This window comes from Dama dama, chromosome 11 (assembly GCF_033118175.1).
Source record: "Dama dama isolate Ldn47 chromosome 11, ASM3311817v1, whole genome shotgun sequence".
NCBI lineage: Eukaryota > Metazoa > Chordata > Mammalia > Artiodactyla > Cervidae > Dama > Dama dama.
Genome location: NC_083691.1, coordinates 8,308,478 through 8,336,359, shown reverse-complemented (window position 1 = coordinate 8,336,359; position 27,882 = coordinate 8,308,478). Strand labels below are relative to the sequence as shown.

General features: G+C 50.1%; 1 protein-coding gene and 2 non-coding genes across 4 annotated transcripts; 2 read left to right on the top strand and 1 right to left on the bottom strand.

Moving 5' to 3' along the window:
* Positions 1-67: 67 nt before the first annotated feature.
* On the top strand, positions 68-27,789 carry FPGS (folylpolyglutamate synthase). Of its 2 annotated transcripts, none has more exons than XM_061154593.1 (15): positions 68-201; positions 16,315-16,443; positions 16,535-16,588; positions 16,673-16,737; positions 21,336-21,450; positions 21,599-21,679; positions 21,810-21,871; positions 21,946-22,048; positions 22,363-22,440; positions 22,664-22,811; positions 22,926-23,015; positions 24,037-24,187; positions 24,608-24,683; positions 25,921-25,987; positions 26,803-27,789. In XM_061154593.1, the coding sequence occupies exons 1-15, from the start codon at positions 181-183 to the stop codon at positions 27,210-27,212; spliced, it is 1,650 nt and encodes a 549-aa protein (XP_061010576.1). In that variant the 5' UTR covers positions 68-180; the 3' UTR covers positions 27,213-27,789. The 2 variants fall into 2 exon arrangements, with proteins under 2 accessions (XP_061010576.1, XP_061010575.1); XM_061154592.1 differs by lacking the exon at positions 68-201 and adding an exon at positions 13,360-14,888.
* Positions 3,166-3,272, bottom strand: LOC133065652 (U6 spliceosomal RNA). Its single transcript, XR_009694924.1, has one exon. It is a non-coding gene; the product is annotated as a U6 spliceosomal RNA (small nuclear RNA).
* LOC133065666 (U6 spliceosomal RNA) lies at positions 5,765-5,871 on the top strand. The gene has a single exon (XR_009694937.1). It is a non-coding gene; the product is annotated as a U6 spliceosomal RNA (small nuclear RNA).
* Positions 27,790-27,882: the final 93 nt, after the last annotated feature.

Below are 27,882 nucleotides of genomic sequence, written 5' to 3'. Positions count from 1 at the left end.
TGGGCACGAAGCCCAGCCTCAAGGCCCGGAAGTCTCTGCATGCCCCCTCCCTAGTACTCCCTTCTGCCTGCTCACCTTTAACCTCCACCGGGTTGTTTTTTAACTCACAGAAGATTCTGACTTAGTCCTGTGCTCGGAAATCCAGCAGGGAGGCCGAGAGATCCCTGGGCTGATCCCAGAATGAAAGCAGAAGCCTATCAGGTGAGACCTTCTCCCAGCCCCCTGCCCACCCGCCCCAGGCACGCTCCCCCAAGGCCAGGGTGGGAGAAGGCCAGGTCTTGGGAATCCCTCCAGCTCCCCCTCCCCTCTGTGGCCCAGCCCAGGGCAGGCTTGGCAGAGGTACCCACACCCGTGAGTCACTCCATGCCCCATCCGGTCGGGGAGCGGGAAGCCCAGGGATGAGAGGTGCCAGGTCCCTGGCTACTTGCTGGCCAGTGGCTGAGAAGCTCTGGTGGGAAGCAGCCATGGAGGAGCCAGGCCTAACGGGGTGTCCTCTCTCTGCTAAAACTGTCTCCTTCCAGGTAGGAGAACACAGTGACCTTGGACAGGCAGCCTTCTTCTCTAAGGCTACCTTTTGTACAATGAGTGTAGATAGACCTCAGGGATCCAATTAGTGATGATCATAACCTCATAATTTGAAATGGAGATCCAAGGAAAAAGCCTTGTCATCTTGGGGAGGTGAGCTGTTGGAGGAGCCCACCTTGTTCTGAAGGCCTGGGGTGGTCCAGGGCCCCCCAACCCCATGGGCCTCACAGCTCCCTTTTCACCAACTGGAGGCTCCACAGAAGCCTCCACCCGGTGTGGAGATGGGAAGCTCTGAAGGAGGACTGGACAGCAGGCGTGGGAGGTGGCCGAGGCGGCCTTGAGGATCTTCCTGTGTGCCAGGCCCCATTTACAGACTGGGTTTTGTCTGACCGACCTATGAGAAAGAGCGGCCAGCTCTATTTTAATAATGATAATGACAATGGCACTACTGATCAAAGTGCTTTCTGCCTGCTGGGCCCTGTGCCCGCTGTTGTCTGTGCTTGATGATCTGAGACCATTATTGTCTGCATTTTAAAGATCTGGAAGGTGCGGGCAGGAGCATGTAAGGACTTGGCCTGTGGAAGGTTTCTAACCTCATTCATGTGTGGAGACCTTGCTCTGTGCTCTGGGCCCAGCACCCCCCTTCCCACTCACCTCCAGACCTCTGAGGCTGGCAGGACTGCGACCCCCACTTTACAGATGAGGAAACAGGGCTTCAGGGGGCAAGGAGACCGCCAGCTCAGAAGCGACAGAATCATCCTTGGAGGGGACCAGCTAGAGCTGGGGGTAGGAACCCCAGGCTGGACTATGAGAGTCTGTAGACACTAGACAAGTTGCTTAGCCTCTTTGAGCCTCAGTTTCCTTCTCTGTAGAATGGGCACCACAAGACTGCCTCCCTCCCTCTCGGGATGGCTGTGCGAGGCCCTGTGAGGATCGCACGGCTGTTGTGGCTCAGCCAGTGTCCCCTGGGGCTGCACATCAGGCTGGCCGCTTCCCCCCGACCCCCGACAGAGAGGACATTCCGCCCAGTAACAGAGGAGCAGCCCCAGAAGCCAGGGGTTGGGAGTTATGGCTTCTTCAAGGTCAGCCAGACCCCCTGGCTCTAGAGGCCAGGACCCCAGAGAGGTGAGGTGACCTGATACACAGTGTGGTCCCCTCACCAGGGGCGGCCTCCTGGGCTGGGGAGTATTGGCATTTTGCAGGGCTTCTCATCTCCCTCTGAACTGAGAGCCAGCTCAAGGCCAGAGCCCAGTTAGTTGACCAGATGACCAGGCACCCCCAAGGGCACAGGGCAGTTTGGGCAGGGTCCAGAGATGCCTGGGGTGCACTGTGGTTGTTGTTCAGTCACTAAGTTGTGCCTGACTTTTTGTCAACCCCACGAACTGCAGGATGCCAGGCTTCCCTGTCCTTCACTATCTCCCAGAGTTTGCTCAAACTCATGTCCACTGGGAGGCCTGGTATTGCAGACCCCTGTGAATGACTACACCACTTCCCCTGTTAGGCCTTTGTTGTCTTCCCTGAGAAATGGGTCCCAGGTCAGACCTTCCCTCACTGGGTGGGTGTGAGGATCAAACAAGACAGATGTGTGTATAGTCCTTGCACAATGCTGATATCTAGGAAGAACTTGTATTGTTATTTAAGAAAACCCATGTTACAAAAAAAACAAAAAAAATTAGCCAGGGTTTCCCTAGCTTGATCAGAGGGGCTAAATTTGGAATCAAAAGGAGCTGGAACTGAGCTGAATCCTTGAACCAACTTGTTAGTTGGTGACATTCCCAGGTGATTCCTTGCCTCTCGTCCTGTTTCCTCACCTGTAAAATGGGCTCAGTACAGCACCAGGCAAGGAGGAGGCTCTGTACATCTTATCTCCAGGGAGAAGGTGCCAAGGACCATCAATTGCAGAGTGTGATAACAAACTGAGAAAACATGTTCCACACTTTTTTTTTTCCCCTCTGAAAATTGGCAATCTGCTCTCAGATTTGAGCAAAGAAAGGATCGGCCAGTTCAGAGAGCCCTCAGGCCCTTCCGGGAGGTGGCAGAACTGAAGCCAGCCTTCCAGTGGCGTGTCTCACCTCGAGGCTCCACACCACACACCTGGGGCCCTTCAAAAGGCCTTCTTGGCTATGAGTGGGGACCCCAGAAACTCCCAGGAGCATCTGGGAGCCACACCTGCTTCCAGGTCAGTTCTGGCCCCTTGCTGGGCCTCAGTGTCCCCAGCTGCTGACCAGGAATGTTGATCACGAAGAGCTCTGAGGGATTTCCTTGGCAGTCCAGTGGTTAACGCTTCGCCTTCCAATGCAGGGGTGAGGGTTTGATCTCTGGTAGGGGAACTAAGATCCCAGGTGCTTCTCAGCCAAAAAAACCCAAAATATAAAATAGAAGCAATATTGTAACAAATTCAATAAAGACTTTAAAAATGGCCACATCAAAAAATCTCAAAAAACAAAGACACAGTAGAGCTCTGAGGTGCTGGTCACCTAACATGGAAGGAATCATTCATTCTTTTTCCCACTTAGGCATGTTACCAGGGGAAAAACTATAAAATACATACAAGCAAAATGAAGGTAACAGTCACCTGTAAATAAAATTTTTTTAAAAGGAAAAAAATATATATATATACTTATTTATTTATTTATTTTTTTAAATATGGAACGCTTCACGAATTTGCGTGTCATCCTTGCGCAGGGGCCATGCTAATCTTCTCTGTATCGTTCCAATTTTAGTATATGTGCTGCCGAAGCGAGCACTATATATATACTTATAAAAGAAGTCACTTCTAGTCTTACCTCTCAGAGCTGATCATAGTTACCTTTTTGGAGAAAAATGCCCAGGCTGGTTTCTAAATTGTAATTATTTGAACAACAATAGGATCCCAGTGTCCATACTGAGTCATCAAAAGGTTTGTTCCCTTAACAAGCTTCTTATATCAAAATTTACAATGCTCTGTTAGAAAACATTTATTTTGAAATGCTGATACAGTCACATGGTTTACAATCTAAAAGGTACAAAAGGGTAGATGGCAAGAATGTGACAAGGGGACATTTGATCAGAGATCTGAAATGATCATGAGTTTGTCATGTGAACTTTAGGGAGAAGAACATTCCGGACCGAGGGAATCCCAGTGCAAAGACCCTGAGGCTCTGTCCTGTGCTCACTCTGTATGACCTTGGGCTGGCTGAGCAACCCCTCTGCCTCAGTTTCCCATTTTCATAAGGAGGATAATCACAGTACTCCTTAAACTGCTGTGAGGATTAAATGAATACCGTTCATGCTAAGTGCTCAGTAGGTGTGGACTTTCACAAAGGTGGGCGTGAGCATGGTGTGTTTGAGAATCAGAGTAGAACAGCAGGGCTGGGGGCAATGATAAGATCCAACATTTGGACTTCATCCTAAGTGCAGTGAGAATCCATGGGGAAATTTGAATCAGGAGAGAGGAGATCTGGTTTTTTCAAAAATGATGAAGAACAGGGATTTCCTTGGTGGTCCAGTGGTTAAGATCCCACACTTCCAATGCAGGGGGTGTGGGTTTGATCCTTGGTTGCGGAACTAAGATCCTCCATGTCACGTGACATAGCCAAAAAAAAGACAAAAAAAAAAAAAAAAGGGAAACAATTGTGGTTGTAGGGGTCAAGAGGAACAACAGCAAGGAGGCAATAGGTTAGACCAGCAGTAGTGGCCTGGGGGGATGGCAGTGAGGCCTAGCTTTATTTATTTATTTATTTTTATAATTGTATTTATTTATGGTTGTGCTGGGTCTTCGTTGCATTTCTCCAGTTGCAGTGAAAACAGGGGCTACTCACTAGTTGCGGTGCATGGGCCTCTCTTGCGGCGGATTCTCTGTTGCAGAGCACGGGCTCTAGGGCGTGGGGGCGTCAGTAGTTGTGACACGTGGGCTCAGTAGTTGCAGCTCCCAGGCTCTAGGGCACAGGTTCAGTAGTTGCTCCACGGCGCGTGGGATCTTCCTGGGTTAGGGATCAAACCGTGCCTCCAGCATTGGCAGGCAGATTCTTTACCCCTAAGTCACCAGGGAAGCCTAGCTTTAGACTTGAGCCCCCTGAGTGGAGCTGTTCTCCAAACGGAAAAGCCCTGGGGAGCAGCTGAGATGCCTTCAGACGCTGAGAGGTCACCAGGCGCTCATGTCAGTAGCCAGTGAAGAGGGACATTTGAAAGTCAAACATGGTCACAGACCCGGGACAGCAGGGACCACCTAGGGAAGAGAGGCATGAGCCTCTGGCCACCAACGGGAGGAGGTCGGAGGGGAGAACGGAGGGCCAGTAGGGCTCACCCAGCCAGGAAGGAGGAGGACGGGGAGGATAGGTGTCCGGGAAGCCGAGAACAAAGGGTTTCAGGAAGAAGGACGTCATCAGGTCATCAACCGTGTCACCTGCCACCCAAGATGGAGGCTGATAAACAGCACGTGGGGCCCTGAGCACAGTTCCAGTTGTTGGTTCCCTCGGGGTAAACCTTAGAAGCAGTGGAACTGCAGGGTCAGCGGGAGGCCCATTTTTAAGGTCCACTGCCCTCCTCATACACTAAATCCATTCACACCTCTGTAGCCAGAGTTGGGGTGAGGATAAGAAGAGGCTATCCCCACTGAGGATATGGAATTCTGTTTAAGGCAAGTTTCTTCTCACCCAGCGACAGCAAAGAGTTTTCATGTAGGTCCCTGGATATAAGCTGACATTCAAAGGTGGGGGGAGTCCTTATGTATCAGAGGGTCTGAATCTGGATGTGGCCATCGGAAATGTACCCTCCCTTCTGAATGCTAATCTTCTGCATAAATCTGCCAAAGAGCTTGAACCTCCTCTGGTCTTCACAGAACCCTGGTTGGGGGTGGGGAACGGTCAGCGGAACCCCTCTAGTCCTGGCTCTCTTGAATGCCTTTGAAGACTCTTGGCGTCATCAAGACCCACCCTCCCCTAGAAATTATGAGATGGGACAGAACTCATTTCAGCCTTGTCCTATTAAGGAGAAGACTGCAAGTCAAGACAGAATCAGAAATAGGAAGCAAATTGCCCAAGGTCACACGGCGCATCGACAGCAGAGATTAACCAGACCAGTGGTGGCGAGTTGGGGCAGGTTTTAGAGCCAGCAAATCTGGCTTTGTGTCTTAGCTCCACCACACACTATCTCACTCTGAATGAGTTGCTTACCCTCTGTGAGCCTCCATTTTGCCACCTGTCAAATGGGGATAATCTTTCATTCATATCATTCTTGTGAGGATTAAAAAGAGATTGCAGTGCTCGCTTCGGCAGCATATATACTAAAATTGGAACGATACAGAGAAGATTAGCATGGCCCCTGTGCAAGGATGACACGCAAATTTGTGAAGTGTTCCATAAAAAAAATAAATAAATAAAAAGAGACTATAATGCCAATCCCAGGGATAAATGCTAAAGGAACCCACCCAAAAGAGCAAAGAGGAAAAGTTTAGGGGAAATGTGTTTCAGGCAGAGGTAAAAGTTGTGAACATGAGCTTGGCCAAGACCAAGTCCCGAAGTCTGCCTGCTGTTACTGTCTCCTGTCCTGATGAGGCAGGAGAGAGCAGTAACTCAGGCAGATCTGAGTGCAGAAAGCCCAGCATGATGCCTTTGCTGACCTGCTGTGTGGCCCCAAGCTGTCTCTCTCCCTCTCTGATCCCCAGCCTCCCGTCCCTACAGGCTTTAAACAGAGATCGCAAATCTTTGTTCTTTGCAAGTTTCATTCTTTACTCTTCTCTTGCTCCCTGGGCAGGGTGCTCCAAAAGCAGAGCCTTGTCATCTGTCCCCACAAGCCAGTGTCCCCAGCACGGAGCCCAGGTCTGGCAGAGACAATTTTTCACCAAATGAATGCATGAATGCATGGATGGATCCACCCTTTCCCTTTGGGAGAGTGGGAGGTTGAAGCAGGAACCCCTGGCCCCTCATTACCCTCCGTGCATGCCTGCAGACCTGCCTCCCATGGGTGGACACTGGCCTGCTTGCCAGTTTCCTTGAGTCCTTGTTTTCTTTGCTCTCCACACAATGGATTTGTTTCTATTGTTCTTTATGGAGAATGAGAACCCCTTCGCCATATCGCCAAAAGGCCAACAGTGGTTCTCCAGGTGCACTATGAAAGTGCTTTTGATTTTCTCCTTTATACTTTCGCTACTTTCTTGTACAAATATCTGTGGCTTTTCAAATAAAAAGTAATTTCCCTGGTGGTCCAGCGGTTAAGACTCCATGCTCCCAGGGCAGGGGGCCCTGGTTTGATCCCTGGTCAGGGAACTAGATCCCACATGCCACAACTAAGACCTTGTTGGTTTTCAGTTGCGTCAGACTCTTTGTGATCACATGGGCTGCAGCATGCCAGGCCTCCCTGTCCTTCACTGTCTCCTGGAGTTTGCTCAGATTCGCGTCCATTGAGTCGGTGATGCCAGCCAACCATCTCATCCTCTGTCATGCCCTTCTCCTCCTGCCCTCAATCTTTCCCAGCACTAGGGTCTTTTCCAATGAGTCAGCTCTTTGCATCAGGTGGCCAAAGTATTGAAGCTTCAGCTACGACCTGGTGCAGCTTCACCTAAGACCTGGTGTAGCCAAATAAAAATTTTTTTTTTAAAAAGCCATAATGCAAAGGAGATGAGGGGAATACTAAAGAAATACAAATGACCTTTTTAAAAAAATTAATTATTTTTATTTTGGCTATGTTGGGTCTTCGCTGATAAGCAGGCTTTTCTCTGGCTGTGCAGAGCAGGGCCTACTCTCCAGTTGCGGTGCACAGGCTTCTCATTGCGGTGACTTCTTTTGTTGCGGAGCACAGGCTCTAGGCTTGGGCACTTCAGGAGTTGTGGCTCCCGGGCTCTAGAGCACAGGCTCAATAGTTGTGGTCCACGGGCTTAGTTGCTTTGCAGCATTTGAGATCTTCCTGGACCAGGGATCGAACCCATGTCTCCTGCATTGGCAGGCAGATTCTCTACCACTGAGCCACTAGGGAAGCCCATGATTTTTAAAGATAAAAAATGCTCACCCTCCTTCATAATAAAATAAATGCAAAAGATAGCTACCCTGAGAATACATGTTTCCCCCTATGGGATTGGGAAGATCAGAGTTGGCTAACGGTGTGTGTTGGTGAGGAAATAGCTGGCTCATGCCCCTCAGGGCCACAGGGGTGGAAACTGGCCTTGTCGCTATGGAGGACAACGTGGCAATCTGTATGAAAGTGTCAAATGCACATCACCTTTGATCCAGCCATTGCACTTCCTGGAATTTATCCATCAGATGTGCTCACACATGGAAGGAATAATGTTACCCACCATAGCATTGCTTGTGATGGCCAAATATTGAAAACCTAAACATCCATCAGTAAGAGACTGGCCAAATACATGAGAGTACTTCCACACCAAGGAGTACTATGCAGCTTTGAAAAGGCAAATTAGCCAATACGGCCTCTCTTATGTGGCAACATGGTCCAGAATAAGGTCTAGGATATAAAGTTATATGGAGAAAGTTCAATGCAGACTTGTGTGTATAGTCTGCTGCTATCTTTGAGTGTAAAGAAGTGTGTGTGTTAGTTGCTCAAGTCATGCCCGACTCTTGGTGACCCCATGGACTGTAGCCCACTAGGCTTCTCTGACCATGGAATTCTCCAGGCAAGAATACTTGAGTATAAACAAGAAATCAATATATATTTGTATTTCCTTGTAATTGCATAAAATGTCTCTAGAAAAATCACAGGAAGCATGACTTTGCTTTTGGATGGGGGAATTGGGTTGCTAGGACCTGGGGTGGGAGGGAAGCTTTTCCCAGTGTACCTTTTCATATCTCTCACTATTTAAATGATATGATGTATTATCCATCCAAAAAAAAAAGTGAGAATTTTAAAACAAAATAAAAAGTAAGGAACAGTTTGAATATGACAAAGAAGATAAATCTATCGCATTCCTTCCCCTCTTAAATTTCCAGGTGTCATTGGCTATAAAAATTGTCCTTGGAAGGAATTCCCTGATGGTCCAGTGGTTAGGAGATGGTGCTTTGATTGCTGGGATCTGCCAAAAATAAGTGGTCCTTATAGACCATGGAGGAAAGGCCACTGGGTGACTTTGCCAAGGCTTCCTGTTTTTGTTGTTCAGTCTCTAAGTCACCTCTGACTCCTTGTGATCCCATGGACTGTAGCATGCCAGGCTCCTCTGTCCTCCATTATCTTCCGGAGTTTGCTCAAATTCAGGTCCATTGAGTCGGTGATGCTATCTAATCATCTCATCCTCTGCCGTCCCCATCACCTCCTGCCCTCAGTCTTTCCCAGAAGCAAGATCTTTTCCAATGAGTCAACTCTTCGCAAAGTGACCAAAGTACTAAAGTTTTAGCAGTTTACTGAAATACAAGCCTGGAAAGAAGCTCAATTTCACTGCAGACAGAGAAATACACAGTAAGAATGGCAGGGTACTCTACACCCAGCCATCTGAGGGACATTCTGGAATAGGGGTGCTCTCTCTGCACACACAACTCATGGGCTGCAACGTTTCCAGTGTTGGGGGGAAGGAATGCAAATACCCTTGGACCCAACTGTTCCTCATCCCATGCAATCTCACCCTCAGAAATTTAAGCCCCTGATGTAGATGCTATCCACTGTGGCAGAGCACTGCAGGCAAGTAGGGAACGCATTATGGTATAGCCACTGTTTCTGAGCTAGCAGTGCCCTCACCTCCAGTGGGGAGGGGGCAGGAGGAAGGTATAGAGGCTAGGAATAAGGACTCTGGGGCCAGAGCTCAAATTTTGACATTGTGACTTGGGCATGTGCCTTTATTTCTCTGGGCCTCAGTTTCCTCACTTGTGAAACAGCATATAATACTGGTACCTATTTCACAGGGTTTTGATGATTAAATGAGTAACTATGTAGAATGGATTCAAAAACAGTGCCTGGACCAGAAAGGTTCTACTTAACTGTTTGCTAAGTAATGGTCTTAAAGGGATCCCTCCTTATTTTTTAGGATTTTTTTTTTTTTGAGGGGGTTGGTTTTATTTTCTTTTTTGACCCTGGAGCATGCAGGAGCTTAGTTCCCTGACCAGGGATTGAACCCATACCCCCTGCAATGAAAGCACGGCTTAACCACTAGACCAGCAGGGAAGTCTATGGATCCCTATAGGCTTATTGTTGAGTATGAATGTTAAGATGCAGAAAGTATTGTCATTTGCATCAGCAAGGTTCTATAGGGAGTTCTCTGGTAGTCTAGTGGTTAGGATTCAGGGCTTTCACTGTGGCCTGGGTTCAATCCCTGGTGGGGGGACCGAGATCCCGCAAGCTGGGCTACATGGCCCAGAAAAACCAAAAATAAAGAAGCCCAAGGCCCTAGTTGTGTCTGTGATTTCATGAGCAGACACACACTGTGGGACACACACTTGGTCGTCAATGTTCTTGTTGTTCAGTTGCTAAGTCATGTCCAACTCTTTGCGACTCCATGGATGGTAGCATGCCAGGCACCTCTGTCCTCCACTGTCTCCCAGAGTTTGTTCAAATTCATGTCCACTGAGTCAGTGATGCTATCTAACTATCTCATTCTCTGCTGCCCCCTGCTCTTCTTGCCTTCCGTCTTTCCCAGCATCAGGTTTTTTCCAATGACTCGGCTCTTCACATCAAGTGGCCAAATTGTTGGAGCTTTAGGTTCAGCATCAGTCCTTCCCATGGATATTCAGGATTGATTTATTTTAGGATTGACTGGTTTGATCTCCTTGGCTGTCAATAAGAATTACCAAAGGTGGGGGGAGAGAGAGGGTTAAGCAAAAGAAAAAAACAACATTTAATGCCATTTTATGATAAATTTTATGCAGTTATTAAATTATAATATATAAAGAAAGTTTCAATTATTTTTTAAAAAGAAGAAAACTAAGCAAGACAACGACCTGTCCATCTCCCGTGGGGCAGGGGTGGGGTTACCCAGCAGTGATATGAACAGCAGACGTCTAGCCAATGACAGAATCTTCCCAACACATGTGTTTATTTTAAAATCAAACAATCTCTGGTAAATATTTAGACCCAGTGTCTGCAGGAAAGAGGAAGAGACTGATGATACTGAAATCCCATCAGTTGTTAAAAGTGAAAGTGAAAGTGAAGTCGCTCAGTCCTGTCTGACTCTTTGCGACCCCGTGGACGGTAGCCCACGAGGTTTCTCCGTCCATGGGATTCTCCAGGCAAGAATACTGGAGTGGGTTGCCAGTTCCTTCTCCAGGGGATCTTCCCGACCCAGGGATCGAACCCAGGTCTCCCGCATTGCAGGCAGACGCTTTAACCTCTGAACCACCAGGGAAGCCCAAAATTGTTAAGGGACTGCCTTTTATCCGAGAAAACTTCTCTAGAAGCTTCTTGCAGCAACTCCCCACCCCCACCCAAACACATACACCTTTCCAGGTCTCAACTGTAGAAAGGAAATCTCCATACTACTTTTTTTCTATGCTAGCAGTTGGGACCAAGAAGGTCATATACAGGAAGGTCATATACCAATGAACGGGGCTCAGGTTCAACCTGTGGTCATGGATCTAATGGGGGGCCAAAAAATAAAGTAAAAAAAGATTAAGAAAAGTAAAACAAAAATATTTTTAAATAAAGAGCAAAAGTGTTAATTAAAAAAATTAAGTCATAGACAGAAAAAGTTCTGAAAACTCCAGGACAAGCCTGGATCCTCCACCCACAGGTAGGACAGATTACTGTCCTCTCTGAGGGCAGCTCTCTCTAAACAGCACATCTTCCGAGATGCAAATGTGATCTTGTCATCCTTTCTTAGAACCATTTTATTGTAATCCAAATCTAAATGCAATTCAATTTCTTCTAAGGCCACAAGACCCTGCTGGATCTGGCATCCTGTCACCCTGGGGCTCACTAACTGCACTCAATCTCCACAGCTCATGAGGTCAGGATGTTGCCTTTTCCAGGAAGCCTTCCCAGGCTGCCCAGGAATGGTCAGGGGACCCAGTAGCTGTAGGTGCCTGGTTTTTGGTCTGTTACGCCGCAGTCGAGCTGTCAGATTCATGAGGGCAGAGGCCGAATCCCTGCAGTTTGTAGTCTCTGTGTTGGGTCGGGATGTTTTGGGAGCTATGATTCAGTGACCTCCCTGAGGTGTCCACCAGTTTTATCATTGTATCCTGGCTCGCTGATTCCTAAAATGTCGATGTTCACTCTTGCCATCTCCTGTTTGACCACTTCCAGTTTGCCTTGATTGATGGACCTAACATTCCAAGCAACAGTTAGAACTGGACATGGAACAACAGACTGGTTCCAAATTGGGAAAGGAGTACGTCAAGGCTGTATATTGTCACCCTGCTTACTTAACTTATATGCAGAGTACACCATGAGAAATGCTGGGCTGGATGAAGCACAAGTTGGAATCAAGATTGCCGTGATATCAATATCAATAATCTCAGATATGCAGATGACACCACCCTTATGGCAGAAAGCAAACAATAACTAAAGACCCTCTTGATGAAAGTGAAAGAGGAGAGTGAAAAAGTTGGCTTAAAGCTCAACATTCAGAAAACTAAGATCATGGCATCCGGTCCCATCACTTCATGGCAAATAGATGGGGGAACAGTGGAAACAGTGGCTGACTTTATTTTTCTGGGCTCCAAAATCACTACAGATGGCGATTGCAGCCATGAAATTAAAAGACGCTTACTCCTTGGAAGGAAAGTTATGACCAACCTAGACAGCATATTAAAAAGCAGAGACATTACTTCATCAACAAAGGTCCGTCTAGTCAAGGCTATGGTTTTTCCAGTGGTCATGTATGGAAGTGAAAGTTGGACTACAAAGAAAGCTGAGCACCAAAGAATTGATGCTTTTGAACTGTAGTGTTGGAGAAGACTCTTGAGAGTCCCTTGGACTGCAAGGAGATCCAACCAGTCCATCCTAAAGGAGATCAGTCCTGGGTGTTCATTGGAAGGACTGATGTTGAAGCTGAAACTCCAATCCTTTGGCCACCTGATATGATGAGCTGACTCATTTGAGAAGACCCTGATGCTGGGAAGGAGTGGGTGCAGGAGGAGAAGGGGATGACAGAAGATGAGATGGTTGGATGGCATCACCGACTCAATGGACATGGGTTTGGGTGGACTCGGGGAGTTGGTGATGGACAGGGAGGCATGGCGTGCTGCAGTTCATGGGGTCGCAAAGAGTCGGACATGACTGAACGATTGAACTGAACTAAACATTCCAGGTTCCTATACAATATTGTTCTTTACAGCATAGGACTTTGCTTCTATCACCAAGCACATCCACAACTGGGTGTTGTTTTTGCTTTGGCTTCATCTCTTCATTCTTTCTGGAGTTATTTCTCTACTGATCTCAAGTGGCAAATTAGTCACCTACAGACCTGGGAAGTTCATCTTTCATTGTCCTATCTTTTCGCCTTTTCATACTGTTCATGGGGTTCTCAAGGCAAGAATACTGAATTGGTTTGCCATACCCTTCTCCAGTGGACCACATTTTGTCAGAACTCTCCACCATGACCCATCCATCTTGGGTGGCCCTAAATGGCATGGCTCATAGTTTCATTGAGTTAGACAGGGCTGTGGGCCATGTGATCAGGTTGGTCAGACTGGTTATGCAGATGACACCACCCTTATGGCAGAAAGTGAAGAATAAAGAGCCTCTTGAAAGTGAAAGAGGAGAGTGGAACATTTGGTTTAAAGCTCAACATTCAGAAAACTAAAATCATGGCATCTGGTCCCATCACTTCATGGCAAATAGATGGGGAAACGGTGGAAACAGTTCAGTTCAGTTCAGTTGCTCAGTCATATCTGACTCTTTGTGACCCCATTAGAACTAACACCTGAAAAAGATGTCCTTTTCATTATAGGGGACTGGAATGCAAAAGTAGGAAGTCAAGAAACACCTGGAGTAACAGGCAAATTTGACCTTGGAGGACAGAATGATGCAGGGCAAAGGCTAGTAGAGTTTTGCCAAGAGAACGCACTGGTCATAGCAAACACCCTCTTCCAACAACACAAGAGAAGACTCTACACATGGACATCACCAGATGGCCAACACCAAAATCAGATCAATTATATTCTTTGCAGCCAAAGATGGAGAAGCTCCATATAGTCATCAAAAACAAGACTGGGAGCTGACTGTGGCTCAGATCATGAACTCCTTATTGCCAAATTCAGACTTAAATTGAAGAAAGTGGGGAAAACCACTAGACCATTCAGGTATGACCTAAATCAAATCCCTTATGATTATACAGTGGAAGTGAGAAATAGATTTAAGGGACTAGATCTAATAGACAGAGTGCCTGATGAACTATGGACAGAGGTTTATGACATTGTACAGAAAACAGTGGCTGACTTTATTCTTCTGGGCTCCAAAATCACTGCAGATGGTGACTGCAGCCATGAAATTAAAAGATGCTTACTCCTTGGAAGGAAAGTTTTGACCAACCTAGATAGCATATTAAAGAGCAGAGACATTCCTTTGCCAACAAAGGTCCATCTAGTCAAAGCTATGGTTTTTCCAGTAGTCATATGTGGATGTGAGAGTTGGGCTATAAAGAAAGCTGAGCGCCGAAGAATTGATGCTTTTGAATTGTGGTGTTGGAGAAGACTCTTGAGAGTCCCTTGGACTGCAAGGAGATCCAACCAGTCCATCCTAAAGGAAATCAGTCCTGAATATTCATTGGAAGGACTGATGTTGAAGCTGAAACTTCAATCCTTTGGCCACCTGATATGTGAAGAGCTGACTCATTGGAAAAGACCCCGATGCTGGGAAAGATTAAGGTCAGGAGGAGAAGGGGATGACAGAGGATGAGATGGTTGGATGGCATCACTGACTCAATGGACATGAGTTTCAGTAAACTCCGGGAGTTGGTGAGGGACCAGGGGGACCTGGCATGCTGCAGTCCATGGGGTCGCAAGACTGAGCGACTGAACTGAACTGAACTGGTCCCGGCTCTCAGCTGGTTCTGGCCTGGAGCAGGGCTGCTGACTGGGACTGGCTATTTGGGGTGGGTGAGGGGAGTGAGGCCAGATCCTGGAGAAGACGACGAAAAGAGTGCGTATTTTCCTAAGGCAGAGGACTCCCGTGGGACCGTGCCCCTCATAAACATGAACGAACTCTCCGGCCCGCGCTGGGGCCAGCCCCTCACAACGATGGCGTCGCGCAGGCTCTTATTGGTCGCAGTGGGCTCGATGGGCAGCGCTGATTGGCGAAGAGAGGAGGCGTGTCGGGGGCGGGCCCAGGAGCTTAGTTTTTTTTCGGTCCGGGCCTAGAGTGCAGCTGCCTGCCTCTCTGCTATGTCTCGGGCACGCTGCCACGCTCTCTTCCTGGCAGCGGTTTCTCCGCGTGGTGCAACAACCGGGGTCGCAGCGCGGCGAGGGTTGAGCGCGTGGCCTGTGCTGCAGGAGCCAGGCATGGAGTATCAGGTATCTTTGCCCGCCGGCGGGAGGTCGCGCAATGACTCGTGAGCCAGCCTGAGGTCACTTAGCATCTGGTCTGCGCCAAGCTGAGAGGGTGGCCAGAAGCCTGGGACTCGCAGGGGTCGAGGGGCGGGGCGGGCGGGGACCTTCTGGAGTCTGGAGGTGGGGACAGGCACCAGGAAGTTGGGCCCGGCTCTACCGGATTTGGGATTTGAAGTGAACCGCGGTTGGAAGAGACGAAGGGGATTCCCGGTGGTAGGACCAACGGCTCAGCTGAGATTCTGGAGTTATTACAGTGTCTCCGGACTCCGAAGCAGCAGTTGGGGGTGGGGGAGAGTAGAGGGATTAGGGAGTTCAGACTTGGGAGTTCAGACTTGGGAGATCCAGGAGTCTTGATGTGGGTTGGAGTCTCCAGGATTCAGGAAGAAGGAGATCCAAGTGCTTAGAATTGGGGAGCAGGCAGAACTCAGGAGCAGGGGTGGTGGTGAAAGAACATGGAAAACAAAAACTTCCTCCTGGTTCTGTGCCAAAGGCCAATTGCCAGAGACCAGCACAGGATGCTGGCCAGGCAAGCGGCACCAGTTTGACGAGTAGGGCCTGCAACCAGCCATTGAGGCCCTGAAGGATTATAAATATCACTCCCACTTCCACCACCCAGTGTGAACTGTCCTGAGGCTATACCTACCTGCCTTCTTGTCTGGGCGACCCTGGCACACCCTTCCTCCCTCTGAGACTCCTCTCTCTCAACTGGTTGCTTCAGGCCACTCTTCTCTGGGTCAGAATGTGGAATCCCAATCCTCAGGGTTAGGCATGGAAGCCTCCTGGAATTCCTAGTTCTAATTCCTTCAGTTCTAAGATCCTAGCCTTCTGTGGTTCTGGCCCTACTTTAGGAGGGCCAGATATAGTGATATAGTGTGAACTATGGAAGGAATTGGGCTTTCCCAGTGGCTCAGTGGTCAAGGATCTACCTGCCAGACGCAGGGGACATGGGTTCAATCCCTGGCTCAGGAAGATCCCCTGGAGAAGGAAATGACAACCCACTCCAGTATTCTTACCTGGGAAATCCCTTGGACAGAGGAACCTGGTGGGCTACACTCCATGGGGTTGCAAACAGCTGGACATGACTGAGCATGAATGAGCATATATGCACACACCCACACATGCATGGAGGGAATTAGGGCAAAGACCTGAGAGTGAAGCCTAGTCCTGTTAGTCAGTTTACCTGTTTTGCCTGGCACTCCCTAGGTGAAGCTGAACTGCCCCAGGCTCCCATTTCTGCCAGAGCTAGACAAATGCCACTTCTTTCTCAGTGGTGCCTAACCTCTGGGCTGGGGCACCAGGGGCTGGCATGCCTAGCCCCTGGCATACTGTGTGCCCCTGTCCCCATGGGCCCCTAATGCGCCTTAACTTGCTACCTGGGGCTCACTGCCAGGATGCTGTGCGCACACTCAACACGCTGCAGACCAATGCTAACTACTTGGAGATGGTGAAGCGTGAGCGGGGTGACCCCCAGACACAGCTGGAAGCCATGAAGCTGTACTTGGCACGGAGTGGGCTGCAGGTAAGGTGGGGAGGGCCTGTAACCACCTCCACCCCCCACTTCTGTCTGTGCCTCCTGTGGCTGAGGCAGGGACCTTGTCTGTCTGTCCTAGGTGGAGGACTTGGACCAACTGAACATCATCCACATCACTGGGACCAAGGGGAAGGTGAATCACAGGACCCAGGGGTAGGGCGTCCGCGGGCTGGGGTGGGGATTTGGGACCTGCCCAGACAAGACCTTTTCTTTGCAGGGCTCCACGTGTGCCTTCACTGAACGTATCCTCCGAAGCTACGGCCTGAAGACGGGGTTCTTTAGGTACTGAGGTACAGAGGGATGTGGTGTCTCCTAGCTGTCTGGGGGTCTCTGGATCCAACCTGCACCTCAGGGTCAGGGTCCTCCACAGGAACTCAGCTGCATGTCTCTCTGCCCAGTGTTTATTCATTCAACATACATTCAGTTAGCATTTAGTGTATTAGCCCAAGTTTATGGCAATCTCTAATTTTTATAATGCAAAGAACTTGAGGAGGGGAGCAGAAACTTGAATGGATAAACAAAATACACAGCTGGAAAAGTCAGATATCTTTTTAGTTCTTTTTTGGCCACATCATGCGGTATGAGGGATCTTAGTTCCCTAACCAGGGATCAAATCCGTGCCCCCTGCAGTGGAAGCATGGAGACTTAACCACTGGACTGCCAGGGGCGTCCCTCAGATGTCTTTTTTTTCAGTTCAGTTCAGTTCAGTCGCTCAGTCGTGTCTGACTCTTTGTGACCCCATGAACCTCAGCACACCAGGCCTCCCTGTCCATCACCAACTCCCAGAGCCTACCCAAACTCATGTCCATTGAGTCGGTGATGCCATCCAACCATCTCATCCTCTGTCATCCCCTTCTCCTGTCCTCAATCTTTCCCAGCATCGGGGTCTTTTCCAATGAGTCAGCTCTTCACATCAGGTGGCCAAAGGATTGGAGTTTCAGCTTCAACATCAGTCCTTCCAATGAATATTCAGGACTGATTTCCTTTAGGATGGACTGGTTGGATCTCCTTGCAGTCCAAGGGACTCTCAAGAGTCTTCTCCAACACCACAGTTCAAAAGCATCAATTCTTCGGTGCTCAGCTTTCTTTATAGTCCATCTTTCACATCCATACATGACTGCTGGAAAAACCATAGCCTTGACTAGATGGACCTTTGTTGGCAAAGGAACGTCTCTGCTTTTTAATATGCTATCTAGGTTGGTCATAACTTTCCTTCCAAGGAGTAAGCGTCTTTTAATTTCATGGCTGCACTCGCCATCTGCAGTGATTTTGGAGCCCAGAAAAATAAAGTCAGCCACTGTTTCCCTATCTGTTTGCCATGAAGTGATGGGACCAGATGCCATGATCTTAGTTTCCTGAATGTTGAGTTTTAGGCCAACTTTTTCACTCTCCTCTTTCACTTTCATCAAGAGGTTCTTTAGTTCTTTTTCACTTTCTGCCATAAGGGTGGTGTCACCTGCATATCTGAGGTTATTGATATTTCTTCCAGCAGTCTTGATTCCAGCTTGTGCTTCCTCCAGCCCAGCATTTCTCATGATGTACTCTACATATAAGCAGGGTGACAATATACAGCCTTGACGTACTCCTTTTCCTATTTGGAGCCAGTATGTTGTTCCATGTCCAGTTCTAACTGTTGCTTCCTGACCTGCATACAGGATTCTCAAGAGGCAGATCAGGTGGTCTGGTATTCCCATCTCTTTCAGAATTTTCCACAGTTTATTGTGATCCACACAGTCAAAGGCTTTGGCATAGTCAATAAAGCAGAAATAGATGTTTTTCTGGAACTCTCTTACTTTTTCGATGATCCAGCGGATGTTGGCAATTTGATCTCTGGTTCCCCTGCCTTTTCTAAAACCAGCTTGAACATCTGGAAGTTCATGGTTCATATATAGCTGAAGCCTGGCTTGGAGAATTTTGAGCATTACTTTACTAGCATGTGAAATGAGTACAACTGTGCAGTAGTGTGAGCATTCTTTGATGTTTCCTTTCTTGGGGATTGGAATGAAAACTGACCTTTTCCAGTCCTGTGGCCACTGCTGAGTTTTCCAAATTTGCTGATATATTGAGTGCAGCATTTTCACAGTATCATCTTTTAGGATTTGAAATAGCTCAACTGGAATTCCATCACCTCCACTAGCTTTGTTCGTAGTGATGCTTCCTAAGGCCCACTTGACTTCATATTCCAGGATGTTTGACTCTAGGTGAGTGATCACACCATCATGATTATCTGGGTTGTGAAGATCTTTTTTGTACAGTTCTTCTGTGTATTCTTGCCACCTTAATATCTTCTGCTTCTGTTAGGTCCATACCATTTCTGTCCTTATTGTGCCCATCTTTGCATGAAATATTCCCTTGGTATCTCTAATTTTCTTGAAGAGATCTCTAGTCTTTCCCATTCTGTTGTTTTCATCTATTTCTTTGCACTGATCACTGAGGAAGGCTTTCTTATCTCTCCTTGCTATTCTTTGGAACTCTGCATTCAAGTGGGTATATCTTTCCTTTTCTCCTTTGCTTTTCGCTTCTCTTCTTTTCACAGTTATTTGTAAGTCCTCCTCAGACGGCCATTTTGCCTTTTTGCATTTCTTTTTCTTGGGGATGGTCTTGATCCCTGTCTCCTGTACAATGTCATGAACCTCCGCCCATAGTTCATCAGGCACTCTGTCTATCAGATCTAATACCTTAAATCTATTTCTCACTTCCACTGTATAATTATAAGGGATTTGATTTAGGTCATACCTGATTGTCTAGTGGTTTTCCCCACTTTCTTCAATTTAAATCTGAATTTGGCAATAAGGAGTTCATGATCTGAGCCACAGTCAGCTCCCAGTCTTGTTTTTGATGACTATATGGAGCTTCTCCATCTTTGGCTGCAAAGAATATAATCAATCTGATTTTGGTGTTGGCCATCTGGTGATGTCCATGTGTAGAGTCTTCTCTTGTGTTGTTGGAAGAGGGTGTTTGCTATGACCAGTGCGTTCTCTTGGCAAAACTCTATTAGCCTTTGCCCTGCTTCATTCTGTCCTCCAAGGTCAAATTTGCCTGTTACTCCAGGTGTTTCTTGACTTCCTACTTTTGCATTCCAGTCCCCTATAATGAAAAGGACATCTTTTTTGGGTGTTAATTCTGAAAGGTCTTGGAGGTATTCATAGAACCATTCAACTTCAGCTTCTTCAGTGTTACTGGTTGGGACTTAGACTTGGATTACTGTGATACTGAATGGTTTGCCTTGGAAACAAACAGAGATCATTCTGTCATTTTTGAGATTGCATCCAAGCACTGCATTTCGGACTTTCTTGTTGACTATGTTGGCTACTCCATTTCTTCTGAGGGATTCCTTTTTTTTTTTTTTTTTTAAGATTTATTTATTATTTATTGGCTGTGGTGGGTCTTCATCACTGCTGTGTGGGCTTTCTCTAGTTGTGGCAAGCAGGGGCTACACTTCGTTGTAGAGTGGGGTCTTCTCATTGCAGTTGCTTTCCTTGTGGAGTACAGGCTTCAGAGCACACGGGCTTCAGTAGTTTCCACACTCAGGCCCAGTAGTTATGTTGCATGGGCTTGGTTGCTCTGCAGCATGTGGGATCTTCTCAGACCAGGGATCAAACCAGTGTCCCTTGCATTGCAAGGCAGATTCTTAACCACTGGACCATTAAGAAAGCCCCCTCAGATATCTTTTTTTATTAACTTAAATTCCTTACACAGTTTTTAAATCACATAGAAATATTTATCAGTTAGGGTATCTTTGCCATAAGGAGCAGAAAGCCTGGCTAGAAAGGCTTAGACAGTAAGCATAGGGTATGATGCCCCTGTCGAGGTCTCCCTAGTAGGCAGCAAAAGGGAACCCTATCACTGTGCCAGCCTCATCCACTGCTTTGCCCGCTCGGCAGCGCCCCGTCTTGGCCACATTCAAGCATCTAAAATCACACCACAGGATTGCAGTGAGCCGGTAGGGATAGATAGGGGTCCCTCTTCCCTGAAGCTATATGTGCCTTTCTTAAGCCCATCGCTGGCAAAGCAGTGGAATTAACATGCCAGTTAATCGCTCAGGTTTCAGTCCCTAAGCTCAGGGCATTCAAGGTGTGTGCCTCCTTTTATTTTACCAGTTTTATCAAGTGACCTCTGTAAACAACTGAAACCAGCTGACTGAGGTCCTTTCAGATCAGTGTGTTTTCCCTCCACAGTTCTTTGTTCAAAATAGAGAAATGGAGAGGATTCATAATATGAGAGGATCTTTGAGGATTCAAATAAAAGCCCCAAATCTCTCATCTAAAATAATTTGAGGGGTTAAAAACCCAGCCTTCAACTTGGGCCCATGTGGCATCATGGGCCAGTCTGGGGCTGCAACTTGAACACAGCTGATGAGGCCTTGTCCTCAAGGGCAGGAAGACAGACAGACATTATGGGGGCAGATGTTGGCAGAGTAGCTGATAGGTATGGGCTGGGGTGGGGGGTGCGGATGGGGGCGTGCTATAGGAGCCCAGAGAGCATGCCTGACCAGCCTGGTGGGAGGATCCTTTCTCTCTCCTGGAGGAGTGGTCTTACTTGAGATTTGTGTAGTGGGCAGGTACACAGGTAGACCTGGAGATAGAAAGTATGTGGGCAGGGGGAAGGAAGCAGGGCTGGAGGAGCTAAACAATAGTCCAGAGGGGCTGGGGCACAGGGACCTAAGAAGGGCTGCAGGAGAGGTGAGGCGCAGAGGCCAGGGGAACCAGCGCCACTGGGGCCTAGGAGGCCGAGATGAGGAGCAAGAAGGGTTTTCAGCAGGACAGTGATACAGCCTGATTTGTTTTTCCAAAAGATGGGTCTGACTATGGGGCGGGGGTGGGGGGCAGCCTGGGGGCCTTGGGAAGGGAGTTTCCTGATGACCCTGGGTCTTTCGGCAGCTCTCCCCACCTGGTGCAGGTGCGTGAGCGGATCCGCATCAATGGGCAGCCCATAAGCTCCGAACTCTTCACCAAGCACTTCTGGCGCCTCTACCACCGGCTGGAGGAGACCAAGGTGCCTGTGCCAGAGGGCTGGTGGGTGGGCAGGGTAGGGGACCCCAAGTGGGTGGGTAGACCCAGAGGGTGCTGCGCATCCCAGGACACCATCTCCCCCAGCACAGAGGCTCCAGTGGCCCCGAGCTCTGACGTAATCCTGTCCATAGGATGACAGCAGCTGTGTCTCCATGCCCGGCTACTTCCGCTTCCTCACGCTCATGGCCTTCCACGTCTTCCTCCAAGAGAAGGTGTGTGTGGCCACCTCCCCAAAAACCCTGTGCTCCAGACCTTGGGAAGGGGAATCTCGGCAGGCTAAGGGCTCACGTGCAGCGTCTGGGAGCCCCTGTGCCTCCTGCCATGCCCTCTGATCTTCTGCAGGTGGACCTGGCAGTGGTGGAAGTAGGCATCGGTGGGGCTTACGACTGTACCAACATCATCAGGTGAGGACGATGGCTTGGGGAGAGGGATGGTGGCCAGGAGCCCAGGGGCATCCTGGCCCTTTCGTTTCCCGCAGGAAGCCTGTGGTGTGTGGGATCACCTCTCTTGGCATCGACCACACTGGCCTTCTCGGGGACACGATGGAGAAGATCGCATGGCAGAAAGGGGGCATTTTTAAGGTGACCTGGGGAGGGGAGGTACATGGATGGCCTGACCCTGGCCCTCAAGATTCAGGGAAGGGGAGGGGTGCTTATTTGTATCTTGACTCAGAATTAGGTCTTGGAGTCAGTGGGGTCTGGGTTCTCAAGGGAGCTCTGTGTGGGACTGGAATAAGTTGAGCCCCATCTCTGGCCTCAGTCTCCCCATCGAGGGGTTCCCAAAGGTCCAATGGGGGAAGGCTGAATGGGCTGCCCAGAACGAGGGATGTGGGGGCCAGAGACGGGCGGTGGAGCACCCTGGGTAGCCCCTGGCTCACTCACCGTGTCCTCCACAGAGTGGCGTCCCTGCCTTCACCGTGCCCCAGCCTGACGAGCCGCTGGCAGTGCTAAGGGACAGGGCTCAGCAGATCTCAGTGAGTCTGAAGGAACTGCCGTGGGGGCGGAGGAGGACTGACTGGGGAGGCACTTTATCCTCTGGGGCCTCGGTTTGCTCATCTGTGCTCGTCCAGCTGGGGTGCATCTCAGTTCTAGGAACAGGGTTTGGTGGGTTCTGGTTGGTGGGTTCTGGTAGATGGAAGGGCTGATGGCATCAGGGAGGGCCATCCCCTGAGCAGCTGCTACCCGTCTCCCCTGCAGTGTCCCCTCTACCTGTGCCCACCACTACAAGCCCTGGAGGAAGGGGGGCCACCACTGACCCTGGGCCTGGAGGGAGAGCACCAGCGGTCCAATGCTGCCCTGGCCTTGCAGCTGGCCCGCTGCTGGCTGCAGCAGAAAGGTTACCAGGGTAAGTGGGCAGGTCAGTGGATGGGCAGGGGACAGGTGGACCCGCCTCTGAGGGCCCTTAGAGGTGAGGACCGAGTCCACTGAGGCCCTCCCTCTCCCTTCCCTCCCCTGCCAGATGCCGGGGAGCTGAAGGCATCCAGGCCCAGCCTCCCAGGGCAGCTGCCCCTGGCACCTGTGTTCCAGCCCACACCCCACATGCAGCAGGGTGAGTTGGACCTTCCTGCCCAGCCAGGCCCCCTTCAGGTGTTTTCTTCTGGTCTCCTATTAGAGAGGTGGGACCAATGGTGCCTTAAGAGAAAGGACTCTGCTGAAGGCAGTAAGTTTCCCGCACTTTGAGTCCATGAAGTCTCTCTGAACCCGTTTCCCCATCTGCCAAGTGAGATGATGATAGGATCCACTGAGAGGTGCCGTCACTAAGGGACTGAGTCCGGAGCCTGGCAGATACGGGATAAAGTGCCCAACCAGCCTGTGGCAGCTGCCAGCCCTGTCATGCTTGTCATCATCAGGAGACCATGAGGGTCTTGAGGACCGTGATACTCTTCAGACTTCTTGCTTCCCCTCAAAACTTTCAGCACATAGTAGGTCCTCGTGGCAGTTAAGCCCCTTCAGCGGATGGTCCCAGGGTGCCCACTGTGTGCCAGGCCCTGTGTCAGGGCCGTGAGACAGTCCTGGAGCCAGGTGGGTTACATCCCAGCCCCAGGACTCAGGGCTTCCCTGGGGGTCAGCAGTGCAGAATTTGCCTGCAATGCAGGAGACGTGGCGCACACGGGTTTAATTCCTGGATCAGGAAGATCCCCTTGGAGAAGGAAACGGCAACCCACTCCAGTATTTTTGCCTGGGAAATCCCATGGACAGAGGAGCCTGGTGGGCTACAAGTCCCGGGGTCGGAAAGTGTCCGACGTGACTGAAGCGACTGAGCACATAAGCCCAGGACTCACTCGCTCTGTGACCAACTCTCTCTGAGTCAGGGTTCTCTGCCTGCATCTTAGGACTAACATATGACAGCAGCCCCCCTCTCAGAGCCACCTGGAAGATTCCACCAGATAAGGCAGCCAAAGAGCTGATCCCAGCGACTAGGGCCCAGCCAGAGGCTTCTGGGCCGATCAGAGTGGCTAGCAAGGAGGGCTCTGCGTGCGGGCAGGCAGTTAGTTGAGGACCACAGTGGGAGGATACGGGAGGGCAGCCTCGGGGCTGCGCCTGGAGGACTGCCTTGCTCCCCAACCCAGGGCTTTGGCACACGGAGTGGCCAGGTCGGACGCAGTTGCTGCGGCGCGGGCCCCTTACCTGGTACCTGGACGGCGCTCACACCACCAGCAGCATGCAGGCCTGCGTGCGCTGGTTCCGCCAGGCGCTGCACCGATGCCAGAGGCCCGACAGGTGAGCGGCGGGCAGAGGCGGGGCTGGGGCGGGGGCGGGACCTCGGGGAAGGATGGGGCGGGGCTTGGTCGGCGGAGAGGGGTGGGACCTTGAGGAAGGGTGGAGCATGGGCGGGGTTGAGGCTGGGTCAGTGGGGGGAGGGGCGGGACCTCGGGGAAGGATGGGGCGTGGCCTTGAGGAGGGGTGGGGCGGGGCTTGGTCAGCAGAGCGGGCGGGACCTTGAGGGAGGGAGTGTGGGCGGGGGCGAGACTGGGTCAGTGGGGAGGGGCAGGATGGGGTGGGACTCGGGGACAGGGTCGGACGGGGACAGCAGGGGAGGAGAGGAAGTTTCTGGAGGAAGGATGGGGCAGGGCCCGCAGAGAGGGGGTGGGAGGCCCCGCCGCTCTGACCTCCCCCACCTCTAACTCCTCCCTCTCCCAGCGGGTCCGAGGTGCGCGTCTTGCTCTTCAACTCCACTGGGGACCGGGATTCCGCGGCCCTTCTGAAGCTGCTGCAGGTGAGGGACTGGCTGGGGTATGGGCAGCAGGCAGGCTAGCTCGAGTGCTGGCTTTGACCCCCAGCAGCGGTGCCTTCATCCCTGAACTTGTTTCCTCAGCTGGAGAATGGCACTGATTGCTCATTCCCCTCCTGAATTGTATTATCAAAGCATTGGGCGCAGGGAAGTCAAGTCACAGGTCACTGCCCGCATTCTCCTCCGTGGTCACACTCAAGACCAGGATTATAGGCGGGACCAGGTAAGTGGTGTGAGGTGCAGGCTCTGGATTCACTTGCCAGGTTCCCTTCAGCCACTGGCATGTGACCCTGGATAAGAGATGGCATTTCCCTGAGCCTCAGTTTGCCTCACCATAAAACAGGGATGTTACTATGATACCTACCTGCTTCTAAACTTTGGTTTATCCAAGAAGATACATAGAACATAGATGGCCCATAAGTATATGAGAGTGTACTCAACATGCCAGATCATCAGTACAATGCAAATCAAAACCACAAGGAGATATTATCTCACACCTGTTAGAATGGCCGTCATCAAAAAGACAAGAGAAAGTAAGCATTGGAGGGGATGTGGACAAAAGAGAACACCTATGAACTGTTAGTGGGATATCATTTCACAGCAGCTATGGATAATAATAGGATAATAATAGAAAGGTTTCTCAAAAAAGTTCAAAACTGGTATGTTATATGATCTGGCAATTCCACTTCTGGGGATTTATCCCAAGAAAAAAGCACTAACTTGAAAAGATTAAAAAAATAATAAAGTTTGGTTTAAGGGGTCACTGGACTATTAAGCATAGAGGGAGGGGCCCCACTGTGCTCTGGGAAATTGAGTCTGCCCTGGCTGTCAAGGCTGAAAGGGTTCCTAGGGATCATTTCCCATTTCATAGACAGGATGCTAAATCTGTCCTTCATATCCACAACCTCGCTCCTTTGTGCTCAGTAGATGGGTCACCTTAAGCCACTGTGTATGCCCCCTCCAGTCTGTCTCCCTGTCTGTGTTGGGCTGTGCTGCCCAGGCCACAGGCCATATGGGGTATGCTGAGGCAGATGGGGAGGCAGGGGCATGGAAGTGCTGTGGGTGGGTTTATGCAGCAGCTCTCCAGTTCAGCTGGGGGGGCGGGGAGGGCATCTCTAGAGATGGGGCCATGGATGTGGACTCTGGGGGTGCTCTGTGGAAGTCAGGGTGGGGGAACCTCCTCTCAGGCCCTGACACTGAGCTTCTCCCTTTGGCCTTCTAGCCCTGCCAGTTTGACTATGCCATTTTCTGCCCTAACCTGGCAGAGATGGCATCAACAGACAATGCAGGTGAGTTGACAGGCATAGTCCTTGGGGTGGGCAGGGGGCAGTGGGCCCTGAGGTGGATTGCTGTGTTGGTGACAGTGGGGGCTTTTAAACTGGAGGTCTTGGGTAAGAACTAGATTTGTTTTATCGTATAAAGCAATACCCTTTGGTACGTTTTGAATGTTGTGTGTGACTGCAATACTAAGAAAGAATTGTTGGGGAAACTAGTTTTCAAAATGCAGGCTACAACCCAGTGATGGTTCTTGAAATCAGCTTAGTGGGTCTCAACCAGCATTTTAAATAGAATAGAGAGTGTCAGTGTGTCTTGCAGAAAATTAAGGGTAGGTACTGTCTGATGACATTCTCTTCCAGACGTATACGTGTACACATGTGAGTCCTGGGCTGCTACTATAAAATGTATTCTTTTTTACTATGGGTTATATAAAAAGTTTTTTTTTTTTTTTTTAAATCTAAAAAATACAGATCTCCAGGCCCCACATCAGTTGGCATGGGGATAGTCTGGGAATTTGCATTTGGAGAAATACTTAATGCCCACCAAGCGATGGACCTTGTGCATTTCACAGATGAAGGCAATGAGTTAGGGCAGAAAGAGGTGCTCCATGGGCAGAAGCCCCGACATTGAAGCTAAACTGCCTGGGCCTGTTTCTCAACAACTCTGTGACAAAGGGCAGTCACTGAACTTTCCGAGCCTCCGTTTCCTCAGTGCTAAGGATGGTCGGTGCTTGGATAGAGCCTGGCATTGAGCATGGGCTCACGGCATGCTTCCCCTCCCCCACCCTGGGCTGCCTCACTGATGTGTCCGTCCCTGTGCCCCGCAGACCAACAGAACTTCACAGTGACACTGGACCAGGTGCTGCTCCGCTGCCTCACCCACCAACAGCACTGGAGTCGCCTGCATGAGGAGCAGGCCAGCCCGGACCCCTGGAGCACCCCCAGCCGGGAGCAGGGTGGGCCTGCATCTCTGCTGCTGGCGCCTCACCCACCCCACACCCACAGCGCCAGCTCCCTCATCTTCAGCTGCATCTCCCACGCCTTGCAGTGGATCACCCAAGGCCGGGACCCTGTCTTTCAGCCACCCCGTCCCCCACGGGGCCTCCTCGCCCACCCTGTGGCAGACAGCGGGGCCGTGGTACTCCAAGAGGCTGCCGCCGTCCACGTGCTGGTCACAGGCAGCCTACACCTGGTGGGCGGTGTCCTGAAGCTGCTGGAGCCCTCCCTGTCCCAGTAGCCCAGGCAGTGGGGTGGAGCGGAGGGGCGTCTGCCCTGCATCTCCCATGAACTCCTAAACTATTTGCCTTTTGTGCCTTCCTGATTCTGTCTAGAGTGACCCAGGGTCTTGGGCTCTAAGCAGTGAAATAGAGAGCTGGAGGCTGGATGCTGAGCTCTGTCTCTGAGCCTCTCCAGCTGTTGGACCACACCTGACCGTCCAGTCCCTCTCTACTCCCATGCTGCCTGCTTCCTGTCTCAGGCCCAGCTTACTGTGTAAGCTGTCTGACCAAGCCTGGGGCCCTGTCGGCTGTTGGCTGCTGGTTGACAGATTTCCTCCTCCCAGTGGCCTTCTGGGAAAGGAGAGGGTCCCTGCCTGGGGCCCCCAGGGCGCAGAGGGTGGCTGAAATGATTTAAAGCTTTGAACTTAAAAAAAAAAAAAAGATTGGCTGGGACTTCCCTGATAGTCCAGTGGTTTTAAGACTCTGCACTTCCAATGCAGAGGACGTGGGTTCGTTCGATCCCTGGCTAACTAAGGTCCCACATGCTGCATGGTATGGCCAAAAAAAAAAAATTAAAAAAGCACTGGCTAAACATTCGATGGGCTTCCTGGGTGGCTCAGATGGTAAAGAATCTGCCTGCAATGCAGGAGACCTGGGTTTGATCCCTAGGTTGGGAAGGTGCCCTGGAGA